General features: G+C 46.1%; 2 protein-coding genes and 1 non-coding gene across 3 annotated transcripts; all 3 read right to left on the bottom strand.

Moving 5' to 3' along the window:
* Nucleotides 1–1209: 1209 nt before the first annotated feature.
* Nucleotides 1210–4159, bottom strand: LOC123442728 (protein tas-like). Its single transcript, XM_045118854.1, has 12 exons — nt 4037–4159; nt 3855–3954; nt 3646–3754; nt 3482–3570; nt 2638–2694; nt 2420–2528; nt 2222–2323; nt 2063–2127; nt 1818–1924; nt 1662–1726; nt 1543–1597; nt 1210–1454 (listed from the first exon to the last, which is right to left on the bottom strand). Exons 1-12 carry the CDS (start codon nt 4095–4097, stop codon nt 1294–1296), a joined length of 1080 nt encoding a protein of 359 aa, XP_044974789.1. The 5' UTR covers nt 4098–4159; the 3' UTR covers nt 1210–1293.
* Nucleotides 4160–5067: 908 nt separating this feature from the next.
* LOC123441418 (aquaporin NIP3-1-like) lies at nt 5068–16645 on the bottom strand. Its single transcript, XM_045117861.1, has 5 exons — nt 16549–16645; nt 7153–7226; nt 5524–5949; nt 5361–5422; nt 5068–5263 (listed from the first exon to the last, which is right to left on the bottom strand). The coding sequence occupies exons 1-5, from the start codon at nt 16643–16645 to the stop codon at nt 5068–5070; spliced, it is 855 nt and encodes a 284-aa protein (XP_044973796.1).
* Nucleotides 16646–20722: 4077 nt separating this feature from the next.
* Nucleotides 20723–20804, bottom strand: TRNAS-AGA. The gene has a single exon. It is a non-coding gene; the product is annotated as a tRNA-Ser (tRNA).
* Between the last annotated feature and the right edge of the window lie 2014 nt (nt 20805–22818).

Genomic DNA, 22818 nt, shown 5'->3' on the forward strand with positions numbered 1-22818 from the left:
CTGCAACTTCCAGTGCAGGAGGTAGGCTTCCTCTTGCTCCGGTGTCGCGCCCAACCAGATGGGCGGCATGTTGACCCACTCGCAGAGGCAGCCGGTCCACCGGTAGACCTCCCGTTGCGGCTGTGTGGGCTCGGTCCTTGACGAAGGTGGCACGACGCAGTCGTTGACGGCGGACAGCGCGATGGCCTCCGCGAGCCGCTCCTGGTATGCCGTCGCTTCCTCGTCGGCCTTGCGCCGCTCTTCCTCCTCTCTCACGCGGAGAACGGCTGCCGGCGCCGCCTAGTAGGCGGCCTCCGCCTCCTCGTCCTCCTCGCTAACGACAGACGGGGGCGGCGGAGGGTCTCCTGGCTGCACGTCGCGCACGTCGCGTCGGCGCTGCTCCTCGTGCTCGACCACGAACCAGAGCTCCCAGTGGGGAGAGTCAGCTGCGTAGGCACGGTTGAGTCGTTGTTCCGGCGTCAGCAGACGCCGGCGGTGACTCACCTCCTCCGTATGCAACCGCGCCGATCGCGGCAGGGCCGGCACCGGGATCCTCTCCGGATCCAGATGCCAGTGGTGCGGGATGGTGACATTGGGGTACGGCAGAGTGATGCGATGCTCGCAATGCCACCGCGCTTGGTGCACCGGGACGTTGACACGATGGCGAGGCCGGCGGGAAGATGCCGACGGGGAAATTGCACGGGGGTAGACGGGGGCCTTCCCCTTGTTTTGGAAGGAGTCGGCCATGGCACGCGGTGCTAGGGTTTGGTCGTCGACGAGGTGGTGAGATGAGGACGGATGGGTTCTCGGAGCAGATGAGGCCGAACCCACCGCATGCTCGAATTAAAAAAGGTCTGACCACGGCCGCTGGCACGTGGGCCCACAAAGGGCGTCCATCATAAATTATGCTGACCGCAGGTGGTTGGGTGGACACCAAGAGGGCGCCGCGCGTCCGCGCCGACATATTTTAGTCCCAAATTTGGGTCGGAAATGGGTCGGCGCGGACGCAAAACGGACGCGTTTTGGCAATGGGTCGACGCATTGGGCCATTAGTTTTGTCCGCACCGATCCAAAAGGATGGCGGTGGACGGAATGGGTCGTCTCGTTGGAGTTGCTCTTACTTTGCAAGAGAGGGAGTAGATGGCAAACTCAGCTTTTGCAAAATAGCTACTGTAAGTATTGTCTATTGTACCTTCGAAGACATTGATAAAATTGGAACTCGCATGGACATGCAGTAATGGCTACTGCCTATTTATCATATCTTGATATTGCAATGGACAGAAGGAGAAGAAAAAAAAAACATATTTTAGAACATTATGGACAAGGATTGGAAAATCTTGCATGCACATCATCGATCTCTGCCAAAATTTCTTCACAGAGATGGACGCATGTGGCCTGAAGAACTTGCTCGAGCTGCCATGATTTAGTAACACCGAAAACAGCTGACCCCACGAGGGGGTGTCTCAGTACAAATGCTGAAATCATAAAGATGAGAGGAAATGATCAGTGACTGATGGCAAAAAATGCAACATTGAAAAGAACATAAACTTTGTGGTAACACACCAACTGCCAGGGTTGATGGCGAAATGCCATACTTGACGCCAATTCTTGTATATTCCTGAAATAGTTTATAAGGATTAATGTGTAAGCACGAAGAAGATAGAGGTCTGCTACTACCACACCTTCACTGCCGATTCTAATTTGGGGTTCTGCAGATTGTATCTGGATTCACCCTCAGAGTATCTTCCTACAAAGCAGGAGGAGCACAGATGATGCGGAGCACAAGACTGAAATTAAAGTGTCCGCTATGAACCCATTTAAAATGTAAAACTTGATACCTTTGAAAAGATTCATCCTTGCATCTAGCGGACCGCTGTCATCGGATGAGTGATACTTCCCTGAAAGTATACCCATTGCCATTGGGCTGTAGGCCAGCAAACTGATTCTGCAAATGCAATAGTTCACCAAGGCAAATTAAGAGTAAGCTTGTACAGAGTAACTACGAACTAAGATGGGCTGCATTTGTCACCCACAAAAGTACTCGTACTAACTAACTGAAGGTTGAGGAGCATACTATGGATACCTCTCATGGTGGCAGCATTCAGCCAATCCAGCATCAAAATTGCGACAAAGCAGGTTATACGAGTTCTGCAAAATGCATATGAAAATAAGTGAGTATTAAGTGGTATTCCGTCACTGAAACAATACCCATCTAAATGCTTAGAATCACTCCACTTCTTACTTGGACTGTTAGCATCTTGGAGCGCAGCTGAAAATCCCTAGACAGTTGAAGGAACTTCATCAACCCATATGGTGTTTCGTTGCTAAGGCCAATGTACCTGATCTAACACCAGGAATTCAACAAGTCCGCCAAAACGGGAAAACTAACATATTGGACAAATGGGCAGGATGTAACACCGACAGCAGCCCTGCAGCATACCTTGCCAGCCTCTATGCTTTTTCCAAGCGCCTCTAGCTGTTCTTCCATCGGTATAGACGAGTACTGACGGCTCGGATCGTAGTCCGTCTCCCCAAACATAGGAACATAACTGCAGGGTAAGCATGCCTCGCATTAGGACTCGAGGATGCACGTGATATGATACTACCAAAAAACATAGCACTGCAGCCAGTGGAATGGAACGAAGTTGCTGGACAGACCGGTCAGGCCAGTGTATCTGGTAGAGGTCGATGTAATCCACACCCAATCTACGCAAACTGCAACAACAAAAGAAGGGCGTATCAAACATTCAGATACCTAAAGTTCTGAACAGAAAACAACTAGCTTCTGAACTTAGAAGAGCAGATCGAACATGCTCTGTGTTGGTAAACCGTTCTGAACAGAAAATGACTAGCTTCTGAACCTGGAACAAATGATCAAGTAAGTAGTACTCCCTCTGTCCCAAAATAACTGTCTTAGAGGGTGCTTGGATCCAAAAGACTAAAACTAGTCTGACTAAAACTAGTCTCTTTAAGAGGCTAAAGTTCCAAGTACCCCTGACTAAAGAGAGGCTAAAATTAGTCTTGAGGCTAAAATCTTTTAGAGGGTGCTTGGATCCAAGAGACTAAAACTAGTCTGACTAAAACTAGTCTCTTTAAGAGGCTAAAGTTCCAAGCACCCCTGACTAAAGAGAGGCTAAAACTAGTCTTGAGGCTAAAATCTTTTAGTCAAGGGTACCCCTACTAAAATGTGCATTAGTCCTCTCTCTCCTCATTTAACTCCTCATGCAAGTTCTGAATTGAAGGGTTTGGAGGATAATAAATGCTCATTAACTTGATTGTAGTCTCTTTAGTACTTGGATCCAAGCATGGGTGAGGCTAGCAAGTTTTAGTCTCATTACTTTTAGTCTCTTAACTTTGTACTAGCTCTACTACAAATTTATACTAAGCTTAACACACTTATTTTGGGACGGAGGGAGTAGTATCTAAAGTTGTGAAGAGAAGAAGGTCGGTATCAATTTTGCAATTGAAACAAGCTGTGTTGTTAGTAATTCAATTGACCAACCTGCTATCGATGGCCTCCGTGATGTTCCTGGAGTCGAGAGCGGCCGGCCCGCCACGGATCCACGTCATCTGGCCAGACGGCCCGGCGACCTGTCCAAGCAATGCGGCGTTGGCAGTACAGTAGATTTTACAAAGGGCATTGGCCGCCGACGGCGGAAAGCTGACCTTGGTGGCGAGCACCACGCCGTCGCGGGGGACACGCCGGGCGCGCAGCCAACGGCCGACGAGCTCCTCGCTGCGCCCGTGCGTTTCCGCGCGCTGCGGCACCGGGTACCTGCACACATTTGCAGCAACGCACTTGGATGAGGATTTACTTGAGCGTGCTTCTTGGAAACGAGGGGGGCTTGAGATGGGAACGAACGAACGAAGCGTACATCTCGGCGGAGTCGAGGAAGTTGACGCCGGCGTCGAAGGCGGCGTCGAGGAGGCGGAGCGATTCCGGCGGCCCGCTTTGCTCCCCCATGGTCATGGTCCCTGCGACGACGAAACCTGGTCTGGTCAGCGCAGAGACATGGGCGGAGCGGGAGATGGGGGACGGACGGATGTGGGGCCGGACCGAGGCAGAGGCGCGAAACGGACGGCAGGTCGGGGGCGAGGTGGAAGGTGGGCATCGCCATGGCTGAGCCCTCTGTTGCTGGCTGCCGCTCTCCTATCTTCTCCGCTGTAGTAGTAGTAGGCTTGTGCGGACGAAGGAGGCACAAAAGTGGAAACCAACGGGGGAAAGAAAAGGACGATATTACCCTTATCTCTTCACACCACATTTTCCCAAGAAAAAAAGTCTAAAATCTTTATCTAATCTTTACCTAATAATAAAGAGGCTATCGCTTCTGTCGGAAAACCCACCGAGGTGATTTTACAAAAAAGACCTTATTATTTATGACATTAAACTCGTAGTATATATTAAATATTTTTTAAAATACTCATATCTTTTAAACCGTAACTCCAAATTTAACATATTATACATGGAATTTGATTAGAAAAATATGTAGAATTTAAATATGATATTATCTTATCTGTTAAACGTTTAATAAAAATACTATCTAGGGTGCAATCTTAATAAATAAGTCATTATTCGTCTTTCTTTCATACCGGTATTCATCCGGGTTGGGAATGAACACGTCAACAAAATCAGGATTAGAGATGAAACTGAAGGTCACTTGACTGATTCTTTGTACGTATTAAATCTACATGCAAGCCGTGTTAAAATAGAAGACCTGTGAAATTTTAAACTGCATTTTTGTAGGATAAGACCATCCTTATTTGTATCGTAACTATAAATTCTCAAATTATAGACATTTTTTATAAATTAAGAGCGTGTGTCGTGTAGTATTTCTTTCTCCCGTTGCAACGCATGGGCCCTTTTGCTAGTAATAATAAAGAGGCTATCGCTTCCGTCGGAAAACCCACCACAGTGATTTTAAAAAAATCTTTGGTGTTTTTTAAAATTAACCAGCAATCCAATTGATAAGTGAAGCTGAATCGGTATGTACGTACGTACGTGACCAGTTGCCGCTGCTTGATCGATAGTGGCATACATCAGCAACCAGCCGAACAATGCACGGGCCGGAGTACGAGCGTGCACATCGATCAACGTCGGAAGCTGCGCTGCGGGCGCGGCGTCTCGTCGTTGACGTCCCTGAGCTTGACCAGCTTGTACATGCCGGCGCCGCACACCGCGCCCAGGGTCGGCGCCACCACGTATATCCACAGCTGTCTGTAGTTCCCCGCCGCCACCGCCTGCCCCAGCGTCCTCACCGGGTTCATCGACCCTCCCGTCGTCGGCCTGCCACACACGCACGCACTGCATCATCACAGACCACACGTACGACATCTCTGGTCCGTAGAGTTAATCCGCATGCACGTTGCGTCGCATGACTCACCCGGCCACGACGATGTTGAGCGTCACGGCGGCTCCCACCGCGATCCCGGCGAGCTCGCCCACCTGCAAAGCAACAACGGGAAAGACAACATCACACCTGAACCCTTCACACGCGGCGACGAGGATTGACCTATATATGGTTAGCTAGCTAGCGATGTACGTACCACGCGGGTGTCGGTGGCCACGACGGTGACGACGAAGAGGAAGTTGAAGGTGATGATGAACTCGGTGAAGAGGGCCTGGGCGGTGGAGATGGCCACGTCGGGGACGGTGACCCCGCCGGAGAGGAACGGGTGGAAGACGCCCTTGAGCGCGAACCCGGCGCGGATGGAGCCCAGCACCTGGACGGTCACGTATGCCGGGACCTGGAGCCAAGGGAAGTGGCAGAACGCCGTGAAGGCGATGGTCAGGGACAGGTTCAGGTGCGCGCCCAAGATGTGGCCCGTCGACAAGATGATGGTCGTCACCGCCAGGCCCGCGTACGCCGCGTTCCGAAACGGCGAGATCACGCCGCCGTACTTCTGGTTCACGATCGGCGCCGTCGTCGCGAAGAAGATGAGGATGAACGTGCCGACGAACTCCGCGCCAAGCTGCACCAATGTAAATTCATTTTTTATCTCTCCCTCTCTCCCTAATCTTTACCTAATCTATACCTAATAATAAAGCGGCTATTGCTTCCGTCAGAAAATCCACCATGGTATTTTTATAAAAAAGCCCCTATAATTTTTGTTATTCAACTCGCGCTTCATCATTTATCTGCAACACAAAAGGAAAAAAATGATTCACTGCAAAAATTATACCCGTACGCATCGCCTCCTCTCGTCGACCCTGGGCCACCCTGGCATGTGCCGAGGCCGCCGCCACACCACTCGCCGCCGCGGCCGACCTCAACCGCCACCGCTGCGATCTCAACCCACCCGCCTTCGGGGATGTACCTCTCCCCGCTCACAGCCCCCGTTGCGACGCTCGAGTGCATCGCGTCGACCCTGGTCCATCCTTGGCCTGTGCCCAGGCCGCTGCCACACCACTCGCCGCCGCGGCCGACCTCAACCACTACTGCTGTCGATCTCAACCCACCCGCCTCCACGGTCATACCTCTACACGCTTGCTGCCCCCGTTTCGGCGCTCGAGCACAGCTTCTGGATCAAATCAACACGACGGCTACAGCGACTTGGGATGATGCGTCTGCTCGATGCAGAACGGCGGCGGCGCGCGGATTAGGCGCGGCAGAGCGAAGTACTTGCAGGTGAAGGCGGGCCTCCATGGCTCACATGGGGAAGTCCGAGGTTATGGCGCGGCAACGGCTACTCATTATGGCCAGATAGAGGCGCCTAACCCTTGCTCCCCTCATCGTATCCCCTCCTCCGGCAGGAACTCATCATCTGGTGAGATCCCCTCCCCATGCCTCCAACCGTGTGCAAGCACCGGCAAAAATTTTTGTTTTGTGGAAATTTGTTTGCTGATGAATGAATGTATTGAATGTAAGATTGCATTGTTGTAAAGAGAGAGAATGGAACACCACCTCGAGTTTGTCATCTGATCCCACATTCTCTACCCCATGAGTGAAATAAGATAACAGTCCATTGATCAATTCACGTAGCCTCTTTGTTTTGCTTTGCTTGTCCCACTCAATTTCTCATCATGGTGGAATTAACAATGGACGGGTTGATTTCTCAACAAAATAGGATAGGACTGACTACATTAGTTAGTTAGCTTATTATTTTAATAAATCAAAATGATTATAAAAAGATTAAAAGTGTGTGGTATTTTTTCTCCCGTTGCAACGCACGGGCCCTTTTGCTAGTTAATAACAAAGAGGCTATCGCTACCGTAGGAAAACCCACCAAGGTGATTTTACAAAAAAGCCCTTACTGTTTATGACATTAAACTCGTAGTATATATTAATTTTTTTAAATACTCATATCTCTTAAACCGTAACTCCAAATTTAACATATTATACATGGAATTTGATTAGAAAAATATGTAAAATTTAAATATGATATTATTTTATCTGTTAAACGTTTAATAAAAATATTATCTATGGTGCAATCTTAATAAATAAGTCATTATTCGTCTTTCTTTCATACCGATACTCATCCGGGTTGGGAATGAACACGTCAACAAAATCAGGATTAGAGATGAAACTGAAGGTCACTTGACTGATTCTTTGTACGTATTAAATTTACATACAAGCCGTGTTAAAATAGAAGACCTGTGAAATTTTAAACTGCATTTTTGTAGGATAAGACCATCTTTATTTGTATCTTAACTATAAATTCTCAAATTATAGACATTTTTTATAAATTAAGAGCGTGTGCCGTGTGTTATTCTTTCTCCCGTTGCAACGTATGGGCCCTTTTGCTAGTAATAATAAAGAGGCTATCGCTTCCGTCGGAAAACCCACCGAGGTGATTTTACAAAAAAGCCCTTACTGTTTATGACATTAAACTCGTAGTATATATTAAATATATTTTTAAATACTCATATCTTTTAAACCGTAACTCCAAATTTAACATATTATACATGGAATTTGATTAGAAAAATATGTAGAATTTAAATATGATATTATTTTATCTGTTAAACGTTTAATAAAAATATTATCTAGGGTGCAATCTTAATAAATAAGTCATTATTCGTCTTTCTTTCATACCGGTACTCATCCGGATTGGGGATGAACACGTCAACAAAATCAGGATTAGAGATGAAACTGAAGGTCACTTGACTGATTCTTTGTACGTATTAAATCTACATGCAAGCCGTGCTAAAATAGAAGACCTGTTAAATTTTGAACTGCATTTTTGTAGGATAAGACCATCTTTATTTGTATCGTAACTATAAATTCTCAAATTATAGACATTTTTAATATACTAAGAGCGTGTGTCGTGTGGTATTTCTTTCTCCCGTTGCAACGCATGGGCCCTTTTGCTATAATAATAAAGAGGCTATCGCTTCCGTCGAAAAACCCACCGAGATGATTTTATAAAAAAGCCCTTACTGTTTATGACATTAAACTCGTAGTATATATTAAATGTTTTTTAAAATACTCATATATTTTAAACCGTGACTCCAAATTTAACATATTATATATGGAATTTTATTAAAAAAATATGTAGAATTTAAATATGATATAATTTTATCTGTTAAATATTTAATAAAAATACTATCTAGGGTGCAATCTTAATAAATAAGTCATTATTCGTCTTTCTTTCATACCGGTACTCATCCGGGTTGGGGATGAACACGTCAATAAAATCAGGATTAGAGATGAAACTGAAGGTCACTTGACTGATTCTTTGTACGTATTAAATCTACATGCAAGCTGTGTTAAAATAGAAGACCTGTGAAATTTTCAACTGCATTTTTGTAGGATAAGACCATCTTTATTTGTGTCGTAACTATAAATTCTCAGATTATAGACCATTTTTTATAAATTAAGAGCGTGTGGTATTTCTTTCTCCCGTTGCAACGCATGGGCCCTTTTGCTAGTCTATACCTAATAATAAAGCAGCTATTGCTTCCGTAGGAAACCCACCGCGGCATTTTTATAAAAAAAGCCCCTGCAATTTTGGTTATTCAACCCGCGCTCCATCATTTATCTGCAACACAAAAGGAAAAAACGATTCGTTGCAAAAACTATACACGTACGCATCGCCTCCTCTTGTCGACCTTGGGCCATCCTGGTCTGTGCCCAGGCCGCCGCCACACCACTCGCCGCCGCGGCCGACCTCAACCGCCACCGCTGCCGATCTCAACCCACCCGCCCCCGCGGCCATACCTCTCCCCGCTCACTGCCCCTGTTGCGGCTTTCGAGCGCATCGCGTCGACCCTGGTCCACCCTGGCCTGTGCCCAGGCCGCTGCCACACCACTCGCCGTCGCGGCCGACCTCAACCACCACTATTGTCGATCTCAACCCACCCGCCTCCGCGGCCGTACCTCTGCCCGCTTGATGCCCCTGTTTCGGCGCTCGAGCACAGCTTCTGGATCAAATCAACGCGACACCTACATTGACTGGGGATGATGCGTCTGCTCGATGCAGAACGGCGGCGGCGCGCGGATGAGGCGCGACGGAGCGAAGTACTTGCAGGTGGAGGCGGGCCTCCATGGCTCACATGGGGAACTCCGAGGTTATGGCGCGGCAACGACGACTCCTTATGGCCAGATAGAGGCGCCTAACCCTTGCTCCCCTCATCGTATCCCCTCCTCCGGCAGGAACTCATCATTTGATGAGATCCCCTCCCCATGACTCCGATGTGTGCCAAGCACCGGCAAGAAATTTTGTTTTGTGAGGATTTGTTTGCTGATTGATGAATGTATTGAATATAAGATTGTATTGTTGTAGAGATAGAGAATGGAACACCACCTTCAGTTTGTCATCTGATCCCATATTCTCTACCCCATGAGTGAAATAAGATAACAGTCCATTGAACAATTCACGTAGCCTATTTGTTTTGCTTTGCTTGTCCTGCTCAATTTCTCATCATGGTGGAATTAAAAATAGACGGGTTGATTCCTCAACAAAATAGGATAGGACTGACTACATTAGTTAGTTAGCTTATTATTTTAATAAATCAAAATGATTATAAAAAAGATTAAAAATGTGTGGTATTTTTTTCTCCTGTTGCAACGCACGGGCCTTTTTGCTAGTCTATACTTATACTAATTAGGGACTCTCTGAAAATTCCCACGTTAATTAGAATTTATAAGCCGTTAATCTGGTGGGACCGAATTATTACGGTGCAGATCTACTCCTATATGAGAAAAAAAAACAATTGAAGCATAGCGAAAAAATAAAACAAGGTTGACGTTCCATCGTTGTACCATCACAAGGTTTACATCTAACCTAGGTGCCGCCATCTATCCTCTCTCAATTTTCCATGCTTCCGTTCAACTCTGAGACAGCCAGCGATCAAATCAATTTTAAGGTTTACATCTATCCCACCTATTTCTACCTATGCTCTCCTCGATTTATCCTCCTTCCTTTAACTACGAGGCAGCAGTGACAAAATCGATCTGTGCTACATGCTTTACTCATATACTTTTGTGCTTTCAAGTAGAATCCATCAATCAGCTAAAGCTAGCTAGCTAGCCCAAGTACGTACCGATCAACACGGTTACGTATTGTACATCCATAGGGCAGTCCGCATACGGTTGGGGGGAAGAACATGCCCAGTTCGGCAAACTGTGTCTATGTCAAATTCGGCCGGATGGAGATATTTGATGCATATCCGGTAAAATTCGTCAATCAGCTAGCTAGCTATTCCACGAAGGTGTCGATCAACAGGGTTACTATCTGTACATGCTATTTTTCAGGCTAAAAACACCTGCCATTAATGAAACGATATAGTGCAGCTCGCGTAAGGGAGGTTCGGCAGCTTACATCGGGTTTGTGCCAATGTCCAATACCAACTACGGCAATGTGTCATCACTACCTAGCTACGTACGTCATCTGTGCTAATGACGATGGATCCATTCAGGGGTGCAGTATGAATAGTTAACTGGTGTTAAGGTCCATGCATGACTAGATGACTAGCTAACTATATGCTTAACAAAAGGAAGAAGATTTGGTTCCACCATCCACGTGAGGTAAGACTATCCCCAACTCGAAGTAATGTTTTTTTGTGCCATACCTATGATATTTTTAAATAAACTGCATTCAAGTTGTCGTATACTTTTCTATACATGAACCTTTCCATTTGGATCGCTTGGTCTGGGCCTAAGAATTTTCTACGTTTAATGTTAGTTTCCAAAAATAACCAGTGGTTTTACTAATAGGAATGACCCCTTAGGACATACATCTTAAGAGCATTGTTTTAGTATATTCTAAGACTATGTTTTTTTCTTTCAGGGACCATTGATACAAGCTGTAGACATAATCAATGCCAAATATTTGAGATGCACCATTATTAAATATCTTAGTTAGTTGTCGAGATTATGATTTTGCTTGCAGAAATCAAGATCAAGGTTGGAACATATATTTCTTAACACATGAAGTAATATTTAAGCTCCGGTAGTACAAAAGTAAATAATGTCAGCTAATATTAATGGTATATAGAGATGTTTTGTCACACGATTTTCTCTTTCTCTTTTTGTACTAATTTAGCGTGTTGGGGTTGCTTAATACTTGAAATCGTGGTGCATATCTATGTGGCATGTGTACGGAGCTACCAAGATTGCTTCTGAAGTGCAGCTACGGTTTATTTTACATGCAAGTAACATATTGACCTACTTATACGTTTTTTATGCATGATATCAAATGCATATAGAATTAAGTTTTAATCTTAATTAGTTATTATATATAGCACATATTCTATTTTATAATATTGCTGATGTAAGGTCTTCAAAAAAACAAAAAATGACTTATATTAGTTGTTATACATGCTTCATGTCTATCCTTTCTAGATGATATTTGAACTGTGTGATGTACGTGCTAACAATCTCTCTGATTGCTCTATTATAATTTTCTGGAACCAAACAAATATTGTATTCTTTCTCATGACCCTTTAGTCAATTCATATTTTGTGTATGTACTTTCGACCAACATCTCATTGGATTGAGAAAGGGTTTTCTTTTCCTTTTAGTTGTTATTTTTGACAGTGATTTCCACTTATTCTCATAGATGGAAATAAACAAAAAAAAATAATTCAAGCCAGATTTATTTTTGCATCCAAAGTTAATTTTTTAAATATTAGAATTTTCATGATTATAATTATGTCCGTGCGAATGCACGGGTCTACGGCTAGTGAACCTTAAACTTGTAGAGGAAAGTTAAACAGAACCCTCAACTTCAAATCCCTCAAATCAGCACTCTGATCTCTTTGATCCCGGTCCAAATTGAAACTTGGAGCCGTTTTCGTTTTGGGCAAAAAAATGCTGACCGGGCAAAGTCAATCATGATTCGTTGTGACTGTTGGGACAGTTTGACGCTTTGACGGGTGAATTCAGAAGCTAAATATATAGTTCAAACTGCATAGGAATATGAAATTGATAGTTCAAATTGAGAAGCTAAATTGAAGCAGATTTGCAAGGTCTCCATATTATATAGTAGGCATCACCAAAAGATTGTCGCATCCATTGTCTCAAATATGATCATAAAACATTGTCTTGATCCATTGTCTTAAATATGATCACCAAAAGCAGATAAGCTAGAATGTACTCAACTATTGAGTAAGATGGAATTGAAGTAGCTGGCCTGCCCCTCTTTGCTCCACTTCCTCTGACAGCAGCTGCAGCTCCTAGTGCTGGAGCAGGATGAGAAGTACCTGGTAGAGTTGTTGGTGTTGGAGCTCTTCTTGTTGATGCAGGTGAAGCTTTATTCCTTGAAGGTTTGAACGGTCTTGTTGCTGGAGCTTTTGGTGTTGGAGCTTGAGATGTAGATGGTGCAGCTTGAGAACTAAATGGTGGAGCATGAGAGCTAGATGCTCCAGTAACATTGCCACATGAAGTGTTCTCGTTAACAATAGAAACAATGAAATGTAATTAAAGTAAAGCAAATAAAATCATGCATGCTTACTATGAAGCATATGAAATTACTTGAATTACCTCTGTTCTAGATCTTTTCTTGGCAGTCTTCAAAAGATGGGCGTTTTTATTTCGACTTTCTCAGGATTCTTGTTACAACTAGACTTGTTGTGGCCTGATGTGCCACGCATTGAACAAACAATAATCATGCCATGCTTGCTCATTTTCTTGCCCACTGGTTTCTCATGCTCTTCCCTCTTTCTTGTATTCTTCTTGGGCCTGCCTGGCATCCTAGCATAACCAGGTGCTTATGGCCTAGGTTTATCAGAAATAGGCCACATCTCCTCACCCTCCACAGGTTCCAAGCAGTGGTCATAAATTCTATTGAATGTTTCAATGCTATAGCAAGGGTCAATATAGTCATCCACTTGTTTCTTGCACTTTTACATTGGTGCTATGGTATGAGAGCAAGGCATGCCAGACAGCTGGAAGTAACCACATGAACAAGTTCTTTTCAGCAAACTAACTGTGTATTGCCTTCTTCTCCGAGTGAGCAACTTCACTTCAAACCCAACTTTTTCCATTCCAAAGCACCTCGATGAACTGTGTTCTTGCTATGCTTGCTTGCAACCTTTTAAATATGCTAGGGCATATATTTTTCTTGAAATTGCTCACTTTTGCCCTCTGCTCCTGAAGTTTAGTGAATATTTTCTTTCTTATTTTCTCTTGCATGGAAATTAATGGATAGAACCTTGCATCCACAATGGGCAGCCATCCCAGCCACACTTGGCCTCACCCTGTCTGCCTCTAATTTCTTGAACACAATACTTCTTTTTGTCACTAACCCATATCCCCTCGGTGCTTTCACAAGCTGGTTCTTGCTTCTAAAGACCATTGACAACTGGAAATGTGGAATTTCTGTGGCATTGTTGTATCTAGGAAACTTGCTCTTCCTCCTCACTAACTTTCCATCTCAATATTCACTCCTCATCTGATGAATCATAGTTCTAGTCCTTTTCCTCTCCCTCTTGTTGCCCCTCCATGTTTGCAATCAAATTAAATGGAACTGCATCAGTTGTATCTCTTCCATTCGAGCTTTTAGTACCTCTCACTTTTTAAATTCTCTGGCATGCCTTCTTAGCTCTACCACTTCTGAATCTTCATCACTATCCTCACTATGAGGCATATATTCAGGATCTGAATCTTCACTGTCTCCACTATCAGCAGTTGGAGCTGGCATCAAATGTTGTTGTCTGTGATGTGAATCAACATGCACTAGAATTTGTTGTGAATCAACATGCATTGTATGCCTTCTTGCACTTGTATGCTTCACTGGACTAGCAATTACTTGAGTAATGACACATGTGTCATCAGGAACTATAATATGTTCAACACCTTCATAGTCAGCTACACTATGAGGTTCAGCGGTCATTATATCAGGTTGATCATCACTTAGCTGAACAATTTCATCCTCAGAGTCACTACAACTGTTACTGTCCTCACTATCCTCCTCCCCATGGTACTCAACATAAAGATCAGTCACTCCTCCTACAGAAAATTCTTCTGTTCAGCCACACAAAACTACAAATTTTCCCCAAATAAACCCTAACCCTAAACCTACGAAGAGAGGCCTAAAGATGGAACCCAGAAGAGGAGGATGGCAGGGACATACCTTATCCCGTTCGCTCGCCGCTCCAATCGTCGCCGTTGCAGTCGATCACGCGCATGTCGCCATTGCCGTCGTGGGAGCAGGGGAATGCAGTGGGGCGTCGCTTCGACTGATGCGGTCGATGGGCTCTTCGTCGACTTCTACGATACAAAGGCTCAAGAGTACATGGGCTCCCCCACTGGGTCGGCCCGTCTTTGCAACCTAAGCCATTTTCCTCCCCCTCGAAGAAAAAAATAGAGCAATCCTGGCCACGTCGACATTCCCTGTTTGGGAAGTGCTTCAGGGTTCAATTTGGACCAGGATCAGAGAGTTCAGAGTGTTGATTTCAGGGATTTGGAGTTGAGGGTTCTATTTAATTTTCCTCTATGAGTTTAAGGTTCATTTTGGATTTTTTTTTCCTTTTTACAACTCCAACGCGACGACGCTCGCGTCTGTTCACGGTGAAACGCGACAACGGTGCCACCCACAAAAAAGAAAAAGAAAAAAAGGATACGTGACGATGCAAATGAACGGATGTCATAAACCGACCTGTGGTTGGGTAGTTAGAGGGACATTGGTATCCCCAACCCACCAAGGTTCAAATCCCGGTGCTTGCATTATTCCTGGATTTATTTTAAGATTTGTAGCAATACGCTTTCAGTGGGGGAGACGTTTCCTTTGATGAAGAGGCGCCTACGGTGACTTTGTAAATCTCAAGATGATATGTCGGCTCAGTCTCTCGGAGGTGCTCATGTGTGCGTTCATAAAGGTGGGTGTATGCGCGTGTATATGAGCGTTTCCTTTTTATTGTATTGTGTTAAAAAACGGATGTCAATTTTTGCTGCCATCTTGGACCCCTTTCCAACCCAAGTTTGCGATGGTTTTGTGATCGTCCGCAACTTATTTCCTAGCATGTCTGTCGGTAACACACAAGACATTTCCCAGCCGACTTCAACCTTCAGACCTTTTTGCGAACATATTTTGCGTTTATCGGAAAAGGTTTTTGTCTCATTTTATAAATAAAGCAAATCACCCAAGCACAATGTCCAACAACAACCATAACACAAATGCACCCACACACACACCACACACAAGTAGCACAAACACAGGGTATTCAGGTTCTGCTGAGGGTACCGCTCAACAAGCCCAAAGAAACAAAAAAATACAGGTGGCGCCAAATATGTTGCACGAACTCTAATCCGGCTCTCGTGGTGAAGGAGGGAGCGACGACGTCAAGCGGAGAGCCAACGCCTGAAGATGGGCAATGATGTTGTTGATGGCGTCACATTCTCCAAAGTTGCATAAGAGCAACTCCAACGGGGCGACCCATTTCGTCTGCCGCCGTCCGTTTGGGTCCGTGGAGACAAAAAGTTGGCCCAACGCACAGACCCAAACGGATGCACGTCCGCTTTTTATCCGCATGCCGGCCCATTCCCGGCCCAATGTTGAGCCTGATTTGCATTGGCACGGACACAAAACGGACGCGCGCGACACACTCCTACTCCCCTCCTTGGCCCGTAAGTCGGAGGCAAAGCGGCCACTTTTTCCCTCCATTCCTCCCGGTCGTTCCCGCGCCCGCTCCCACCGCCATGGACGATGACCTCGAGGCCGCCGCCTCTCTTTCCTTGTCGTGCGCTGCCGCCGAAGTGAGAGGCAACCCCCCCCCCCCCCCCCCCCCCCGCAAGGATGTCGCGCCACCGAAGAAGAAGAAGAAGTAGTTGACGCCCGAGGAGCAGGCTGTGGAGTCGGCCAAAAGGAAGGATCGAAGGCATGCACAGGATGGAAGGGGCGAGGCAGCTGCCGTTGCCGCCACGCAGCAGGAAGACACCAATGCCCGGGTGAAGGCGACAATGAGGGAGGCTTTGTTGTACCTAGGGGTAAACCCTAGCTAGCACGGGCTCGTCGCCGTCCTTACCGTGGCCGCGGCCCGCACGGGCTCGTTAGAATATCCTCGGATGATGTTGTCGGAGTTGCCGCGTGCGTCTTCCACACAGCCGATTTCCGGCTTCCACGTCTACCCGCAAGGCAGCCGCTTCTAGAGGGAATGCTTGCCGGAAGTGAGCATTGTGGCCCCTTCCACACCTGTATCGGTGAACATCGACCTAAACACCACGCCGGTGGCAGGCGAATCATCGTCCGGAGACATGAGGAAACGCCGGCGCGAGATGCCAGCCGACATGCTCATAGACGCCCGCAATATGTTCGATGGTATGCTGGTGTCCATCGACGATGACACGGCCAACCGCTTCCTCGAGAACATGATCTTCAAAGGCGGTGCACCGGTGGCTGGTGCTTATTCCGCGGCTGCGTACGATCCCGATGGGACCCAAAGCTAGGACGATCGAGCGCCATTCACGCAAGTCACCAATGATCCACATGACGCCTTAATGCAAGATCAGGTCGGCCTAGACGGCATCCCGCTCGACCATGAGTTCCCGGAGGACTACGACCTTGAGGAGGAGGAGGATGACATGCACATCGATGAGGAGCCTTCGTTCGAGGAGGAGCTCACCAACCAAACTGCTGCCGGGGCGAAGCCAAAGCGCAAGAGCAAGCGGACGAAGGCATACATGCCCATCGAGGACAAGCTCCTTTGTGAGTGTTGGAGGGACATTGGGCAAGACCCGAAGGTTGGCACCGAACAAAAGTGGGCTCGTGTTCATCGTGAGTTCCATGAGCGCAAGAAGTTTCCCCGTACCAAATGCAAAGCAAGCGTGGATGGGTGTCACTTTCAAAGCATTGGAGGGTGATTCAACAAGCTTGCAACAAGTTTTGTGCCACCTATGAGAGCATCAAGGCACGCCTCGTGAGCGGCCTCGACATGCAAGACAGGGTATGCATGCCCTCTCATTCCCTTTTGGTGCCACGCATTTTTCCCGTGGATTGCATGTCCATTTTCCCACATATGTTTTCTTGGCTTGAATTGTAGGTGTTCCAAGCTTTGGAGGTATTCAAGATTCAACACGACGGCAAGGCCTTCCATCTCTCCCATTGTTGGACTATCATCAACGGGGAGGAGAAGTTCAAGGCTCAATATGCTTCCCTCTTGGCGCGTGAGGGGAAATAAGTTGTGGAGGAGCATGGTGACGGCGAGAAGGCCCGAACACGGGGGAAAACCAATTCAAAGAAGGAGGACAAGCGGGACGCGGCATCGATCGCCTTGCTTGAAAAGGTGGAGGGCATGATAAGCAAGAAGGACTTGAGGGAGGAGAAGCTCCGGAAAGAAAAGGAAGAGAAAATGCACGCCTTCATGGAAATCCAAAGGAGGAGGCTCGAGATGGACGCGGAGAGTCAGGCCAAGATGCTTGAGTTGGAGGAGGCGAAGCAAGCCAAGATGCTCGAGATCGAGGCCACGAATGCCAAGACCTAGGCGAAATAAAGTGTCCCTCGCAAGCATGAAGACGTGCGTGGAGATCATGAAGGTTGATCTGAACACCGTGTCGCCAAGGAAGAGGCTATGGTTCGAGAAAATGCAGGCCGAAATGTTCAAGTTCGACCAACTGTGATCTGTGATGGAGATCACATCCCCTTTTTTGTATGACGGTAAGTGTGCTGGCATTACCACGGGCCGACATGGCGTGGTCGAATTCCCACCCTTTTGGTGTTCTGGCATGTGTGTCGGCCACTGGCAAGTGTGTCAGCATGAACTGTGGGGTGGTTTTATGTAGGCTCGCAATGTATGCCGGCCGCTGGCATGGTGCCGACATGAACTCTTGGGCGTTGGCATAGAGGCCTTTTTAATCTAAATGTGCGTACATAAAATGGGTCGCCCGCGTTGGGCGCACGACCGACCCAAAAAGAAAAGCGGGCGGGCGCGGAGTGGGCGACCGATCCGAACGGACAAAAAGCGGACAATATCGCCGTCTGTTTGGGTCGGTCGGTTGGAGTTGCTCTAAAACCACATTTTTTGAAGACCGCATGAGTAGCACGTCGCAGAGGTAAACGCTTAATCACAAGCTTATTTCTAACCGTCCACAACGTCCACACAAGCACCCCGATAGTCAGCCATCTAGTATGAAGGAGGTTCGGAAGCAAAGCTTGGAGTTCCACGAAGAGGTGAGAGAAATTGTTGTGAGACCAAGATCCGCCGACCACTTCGCATAAATAACTCCATAGGAATTGCGCGGATACGCAGAAGAAGATGTGACATATTTTGTGTTTTAGTTAACCCATTGAAGTTGCCACACACAACAACAATACTAACTGCAACGCACAACGGTGCAAATGAGGGGTCGAGGTGTAGAGCAGTTACCGAAGGGCTAAGAGCATGTACAACCACATATGTCAAATACGGCCCCTCAAATGCCCGCGGATGCGTCCGGACGCATCCGCGGACACTGACAAGACATGTCTTACTTTTTGCCTTCCACATCACCATCCCTCATATATGAACCATCATATCCATACAAACACATGCAACGCTATGTAACACAAGAGATCAACATCTTCCATCGGATGCAGAGCCCTCGCGACAGGCTGTACGTGCCTTAAACTCTGATGTCCTTGTGCGCCCCGTCCCCGACACGAGCACGAGGACCCATCGGTGGCCGGGCACCGCTTCCGAAGACGAAGGTGATGGAAGTGGGTGACATACCTGACCTGGAGCGGACCGACCGGAGCGCGAACGCCCGGAGTTGCGTGCCTCGCGGGAAGGGCCCGCGACGTCAGCGGTTCTTCGTCGGCGTGCGACAGGCCCGGAGGATGCACATCCACCGTCGTCGATGCTCCATCAACGTGCGACAGGCGCGGAGGATGCAAATCCACCACCGTCGGGGCCGCCTTGTTCCTGTAGCGACAGGCGCAACGCAATGCGAAGGGCCACCTCCTCCACATCGACGTTCGATCCATCGGAATTGCTTCCGTCGTCGGCCATCGAATCGGAGGGTGGAAAGGGGAAGTGAAGTGGACGAAGAATGAACTGTCGGATGTCTAGGGTTTTCCCGATTCGGGTATTTAGTGGAATCCATGGTGGGCCGGGCTAACGTAGCGATGGGGTCGATGGTGGGCCAGGCAGTCAGGTTGGTGTGCCCGGGCTCCCGTATATCCGTCCTATATTTGGACTGGATATGAGGGGTGCGAGTCGGCCCGAACGTTTGAGGTCCGTTTTGAGAGCCCGTCTGGGTGATTTTTCATGACCGGACGGTGATCGGACGGTCTGCCCGGACGTATGAAACGAATATAAAGAATCTGATTATAGATGCTCTAAGGCGTTGCACCACGTCTATTCGCTCAAGGCGCGCTGGCTACCGGGCCATGGCCTCTCATGTCGAGGGCAAGTTGTATGTCTGGTTGGTACTTGTGAGGCAGGCGGGGCTCAAGCAGAGGCCACCACATCCATGGCCAATCCGAATAGGGAAGTCAGGTTGGGTAACACACGAGGCAAGGCGAGAGAGGGCAGCACGAAGCATGGATGTGGGATGGCTTGGGTGGTAAAGAGTATAGCTCGGCCTTCATGAAGGTCGAAATTTTTGAAAAAAATCAAAATTTGAAAAAAAAAATAGTTTTAAAAAATCTGAAAGAAATATACAACTAAACAAAAGTGTGACCCGTGTGTGTGTGAAGTTTCAGGTCGAAATAATTTGAAACGCGATATGCAAAAAAAACAAATTTATGGTCTGAAATGATAAATATTAACATGTGTTAAAAAGTCTTAGATTTATCTTTTTTGCATAACCCTCATTTCAAAGTATTTTATTCTAAAAAATTACACACTTATATATTATACATTCGTTTATGAATGTATTTTTTTCAGAATTTTTAAAAATATTAAAATATAAATTTTTATGAAATTTGAAATTTGCTTTTGTAGGCCTCCATAAAACTCGGCCTCAAAAAGCAATTTCCAAAATTGTTAGGCACTCTTGATTTATGGCTACAAGCAAGAGAAGTTAAAAAAAACGCGTACTCCGGAACCATCTGTCCGGATGATCTTAATTCATGGCCACAAGCAAAAGAGGTACTCCCTCCGTCCCGGTGTATAAGTCATTCGCGTAGTTCTAGGTCGACAATTTAACTATCTAAATATGTATCATATGTGATAAAAATATATATTTAGAAACTACATCCGTGTAGAAATCTAGTGATATATTTTTCATGACATATAACACATATTTAATTCCTCAAATCGATGACCTAGAACTACGCGAATGACTTATACACCGGGACGGAGGGAGTACAAAAACACATAGTCCGGAAAATGATTGATTACACAAGCGTGTGTAGTGAATATGGGGAGCACAAAAAAAAAAGGGGCAAACGTGGTCGGCAGGATTCGAACCTGCGCGGGCAAAGCCCACATGATTTCTAGTCATGCCCGATAACCACTCCGGCACGACCACTCTAAGTGTTAAGCTTGTGATATTATGTAAAATGAATAGCAGAAGTACCGTTGAGTATGTGCTGTGCTACTACTTACCTAAAGCTAAGCTAGCCGGCTCCTCGTTTCTGAATCTGAATCGGACTTAAAATACTGCACCTGATGTCTTGGCCTTTACGGGTTTACCTTTCTTGATTGATGAAGCGAGAACACGACGCCTGTCAAAGCGTCAATGCACACCGTGGGCAACTGAACTGGGCATGCACGCACAAGCAGGAGGAGACTACCGTATTCACCGCAGCCGCCCATCCCGAACCAAGAGGGCGCTTGATACGTTTTAGTTCCACGACTAAAAATAATGAGACTAAAATTTGCTAGTCTTATCCATGCTTGGATCCATATACTAAAGAGACTAAAATCAAGTTAATGAGCATTTATTATCCTTCAAACCCTCCAATCTAGAACTTGCCTGAGGAGTTAAATGACGAGGGAGAGGAATAATGCATATTTTAATAGGGGTACCCCTGGCTAAATTTTTTTACCTCAAGACTAGTTTTAGCCTCTCTTTAGTCAGGGGTGCTTGGAACTTTAGCCTCTTAAAGAGACTAGTTTTAATCAGACTAGTTTTTAGTCTCTTGGATGCAAGCACCCTCTAAACTATTCAACGCGGGAACGGGACAGACAGGAAGACAGCGGTCACCAGCTCGCTCCGTCGCGCCAACCATATGCGCTTCACGTGCTTTAGCTGCACCCCATTATAAGACCATTATAAATAACTAGCAAAAGATCCTGTGCGTTGCAACGGGGGAATGCAAGGCCTGAGAATCATGTTCGAAGGCATAGATATTCTAGTGGTACAGTATTATCAAACATGTCAAATATATATCCTCAGGATCCTTGTGCACGTCAGATAGCATTGCGGATTTTTGTTAACGATTAACTCACTTTTCTTCTTCTTACTCCACCCATTATCTTTGTCCCCTAATTCAAGATTGTCTCTATAAGCAATCTCACTTTTCTTCTTCTTACTCCATTCATTATCTTTGTCCCCTAATTCAAGATTGTCTCTATAAGCACTCACACATCTGACATGCAATAGCGACGGGTATTGAGGAAGAAGTATAGAAAATATAAAAAATAGAGCATTTTAAGAGCAATTGGAGTCGAGAAAGTCGATAAAATCCTGAAGATAAAATGTTACTTATGGTATAAAAAGTGTCATTCTGCTTCCGCTTGTTTGATTTTCAAAGACGGGTGGCCGTTCATCATCATGGTGATTACATAACTTGGGCTTTGTTGCTCTTGGACATTGCACCTTCGTACATTAATTAGACAACTAAATAATAATGGTTTGACTAAATTAATCAAGCACATGTTAGTTTGATTTTTTGACAGCAAGCCATACACAAAGTAGCGCATGATCATGGTAGGCAATGCTGGAACACTTAACAAATAGCAATAACATGATTCTGTTAACCAGAAATAAGAATTTTCACCAAGACACCAGCTATATAATTTCTCCAATCACATGCATATAGCACAGCTTTCACAACTATGAGAACTTGGAGCACACTCTAAAACTTGACCAAGTAGCATGTTTTTCAGAAGAAGTAATGATAATACCTAACGCTGAAAGGCTGTGCAGGAAGATCCTGCGAGTTCCCTGGATCAGGTTTCAGAATCACCTACTGTTTGTCAAAAGAGCATGGTCAGGAACCAGTGATCGGTTCGAGCCTGAGCAAGCAAAAATAAAAATGTGTGGTCGAACGGGACGATGTTGTGAAGTAACCTGGAACTGGGTGTGGCGCTGGAGTCTGTTGGGGTTGTCGCCGTAGCGGCTGTCGTCGGGCCTCACGCTCGGCTCCACATAGCTTCATTCAATTCAACAGAGAGCGTCATGTTAGCAGGTCAGAAATGGGGGCAAACACATTGTCTGAATTGCAAGCATCAAGTACTATTTAGTAACTTGGTGTTCTGAATTGTACTGCATTTGCTAATGTGCAATGGTTGAACTTGGATGGATAATATGCAGGATA

The sequence above is a fragment of the Hordeum vulgare genome, chromosome 3H (assembly GCF_904849725.1).
Source record: "Hordeum vulgare subsp. vulgare chromosome 3H, MorexV3_pseudomolecules_assembly, whole genome shotgun sequence".
Classification (NCBI taxonomy): domain Eukaryota; kingdom Viridiplantae; phylum Streptophyta; class Magnoliopsida; order Poales; family Poaceae; genus Hordeum; species Hordeum vulgare.

What these genes read in the sequence shown, in the direction of transcription:
- LOC123442728 (XM_045118854.1), bottom strand. Translation starts at nt 4,097, where the DNA reads ATGGCGATGCCCACCTTCCACCTCGCCCCCGACCTGCCGTCCGTTTCG. An exon ending in AAAGCATAGAGGCTGGCAAG is followed by an intron (nt 2,324 to 2,419) that starts GTATGCTGCAGG and finishes TCCTGGTGTTAG; the next exon opens with ATCAGGTACATTGGCCTTAG. An exon ending in CCAAGATGCTAACAGTCCAA is followed by an intron (nt 2,128 to 2,221) that starts GTAAGAAGTGGA and finishes TGCATTTTGCAG; the next exon opens with AACTCGTATAACCTGCTTTG.
- LOC123441418 (XM_045117861.1), bottom strand. Translation starts at nt 16,645, where the DNA reads ATGTCGGCTGGCATCTCGCGCCGGCGTTTCCTCATGTCTCCGGACGAT. An exon ending in GTCGATGTTCACCGATACAG is followed by an intron (nt 7,227 to 16,548) that starts GTGTGGAAGGGG and finishes ATAAACAGTAAG; the next exon opens with GGCTTTTTTGTAAAATCACC. An exon ending in CTCAACATCGTCGTGGCCGG is followed by an intron (nt 5,264 to 5,360) that starts GTGAGTCATGCG and finishes CGTGTGTGGCAG; the next exon opens with GCCGACGACGGGAGGGTCGA.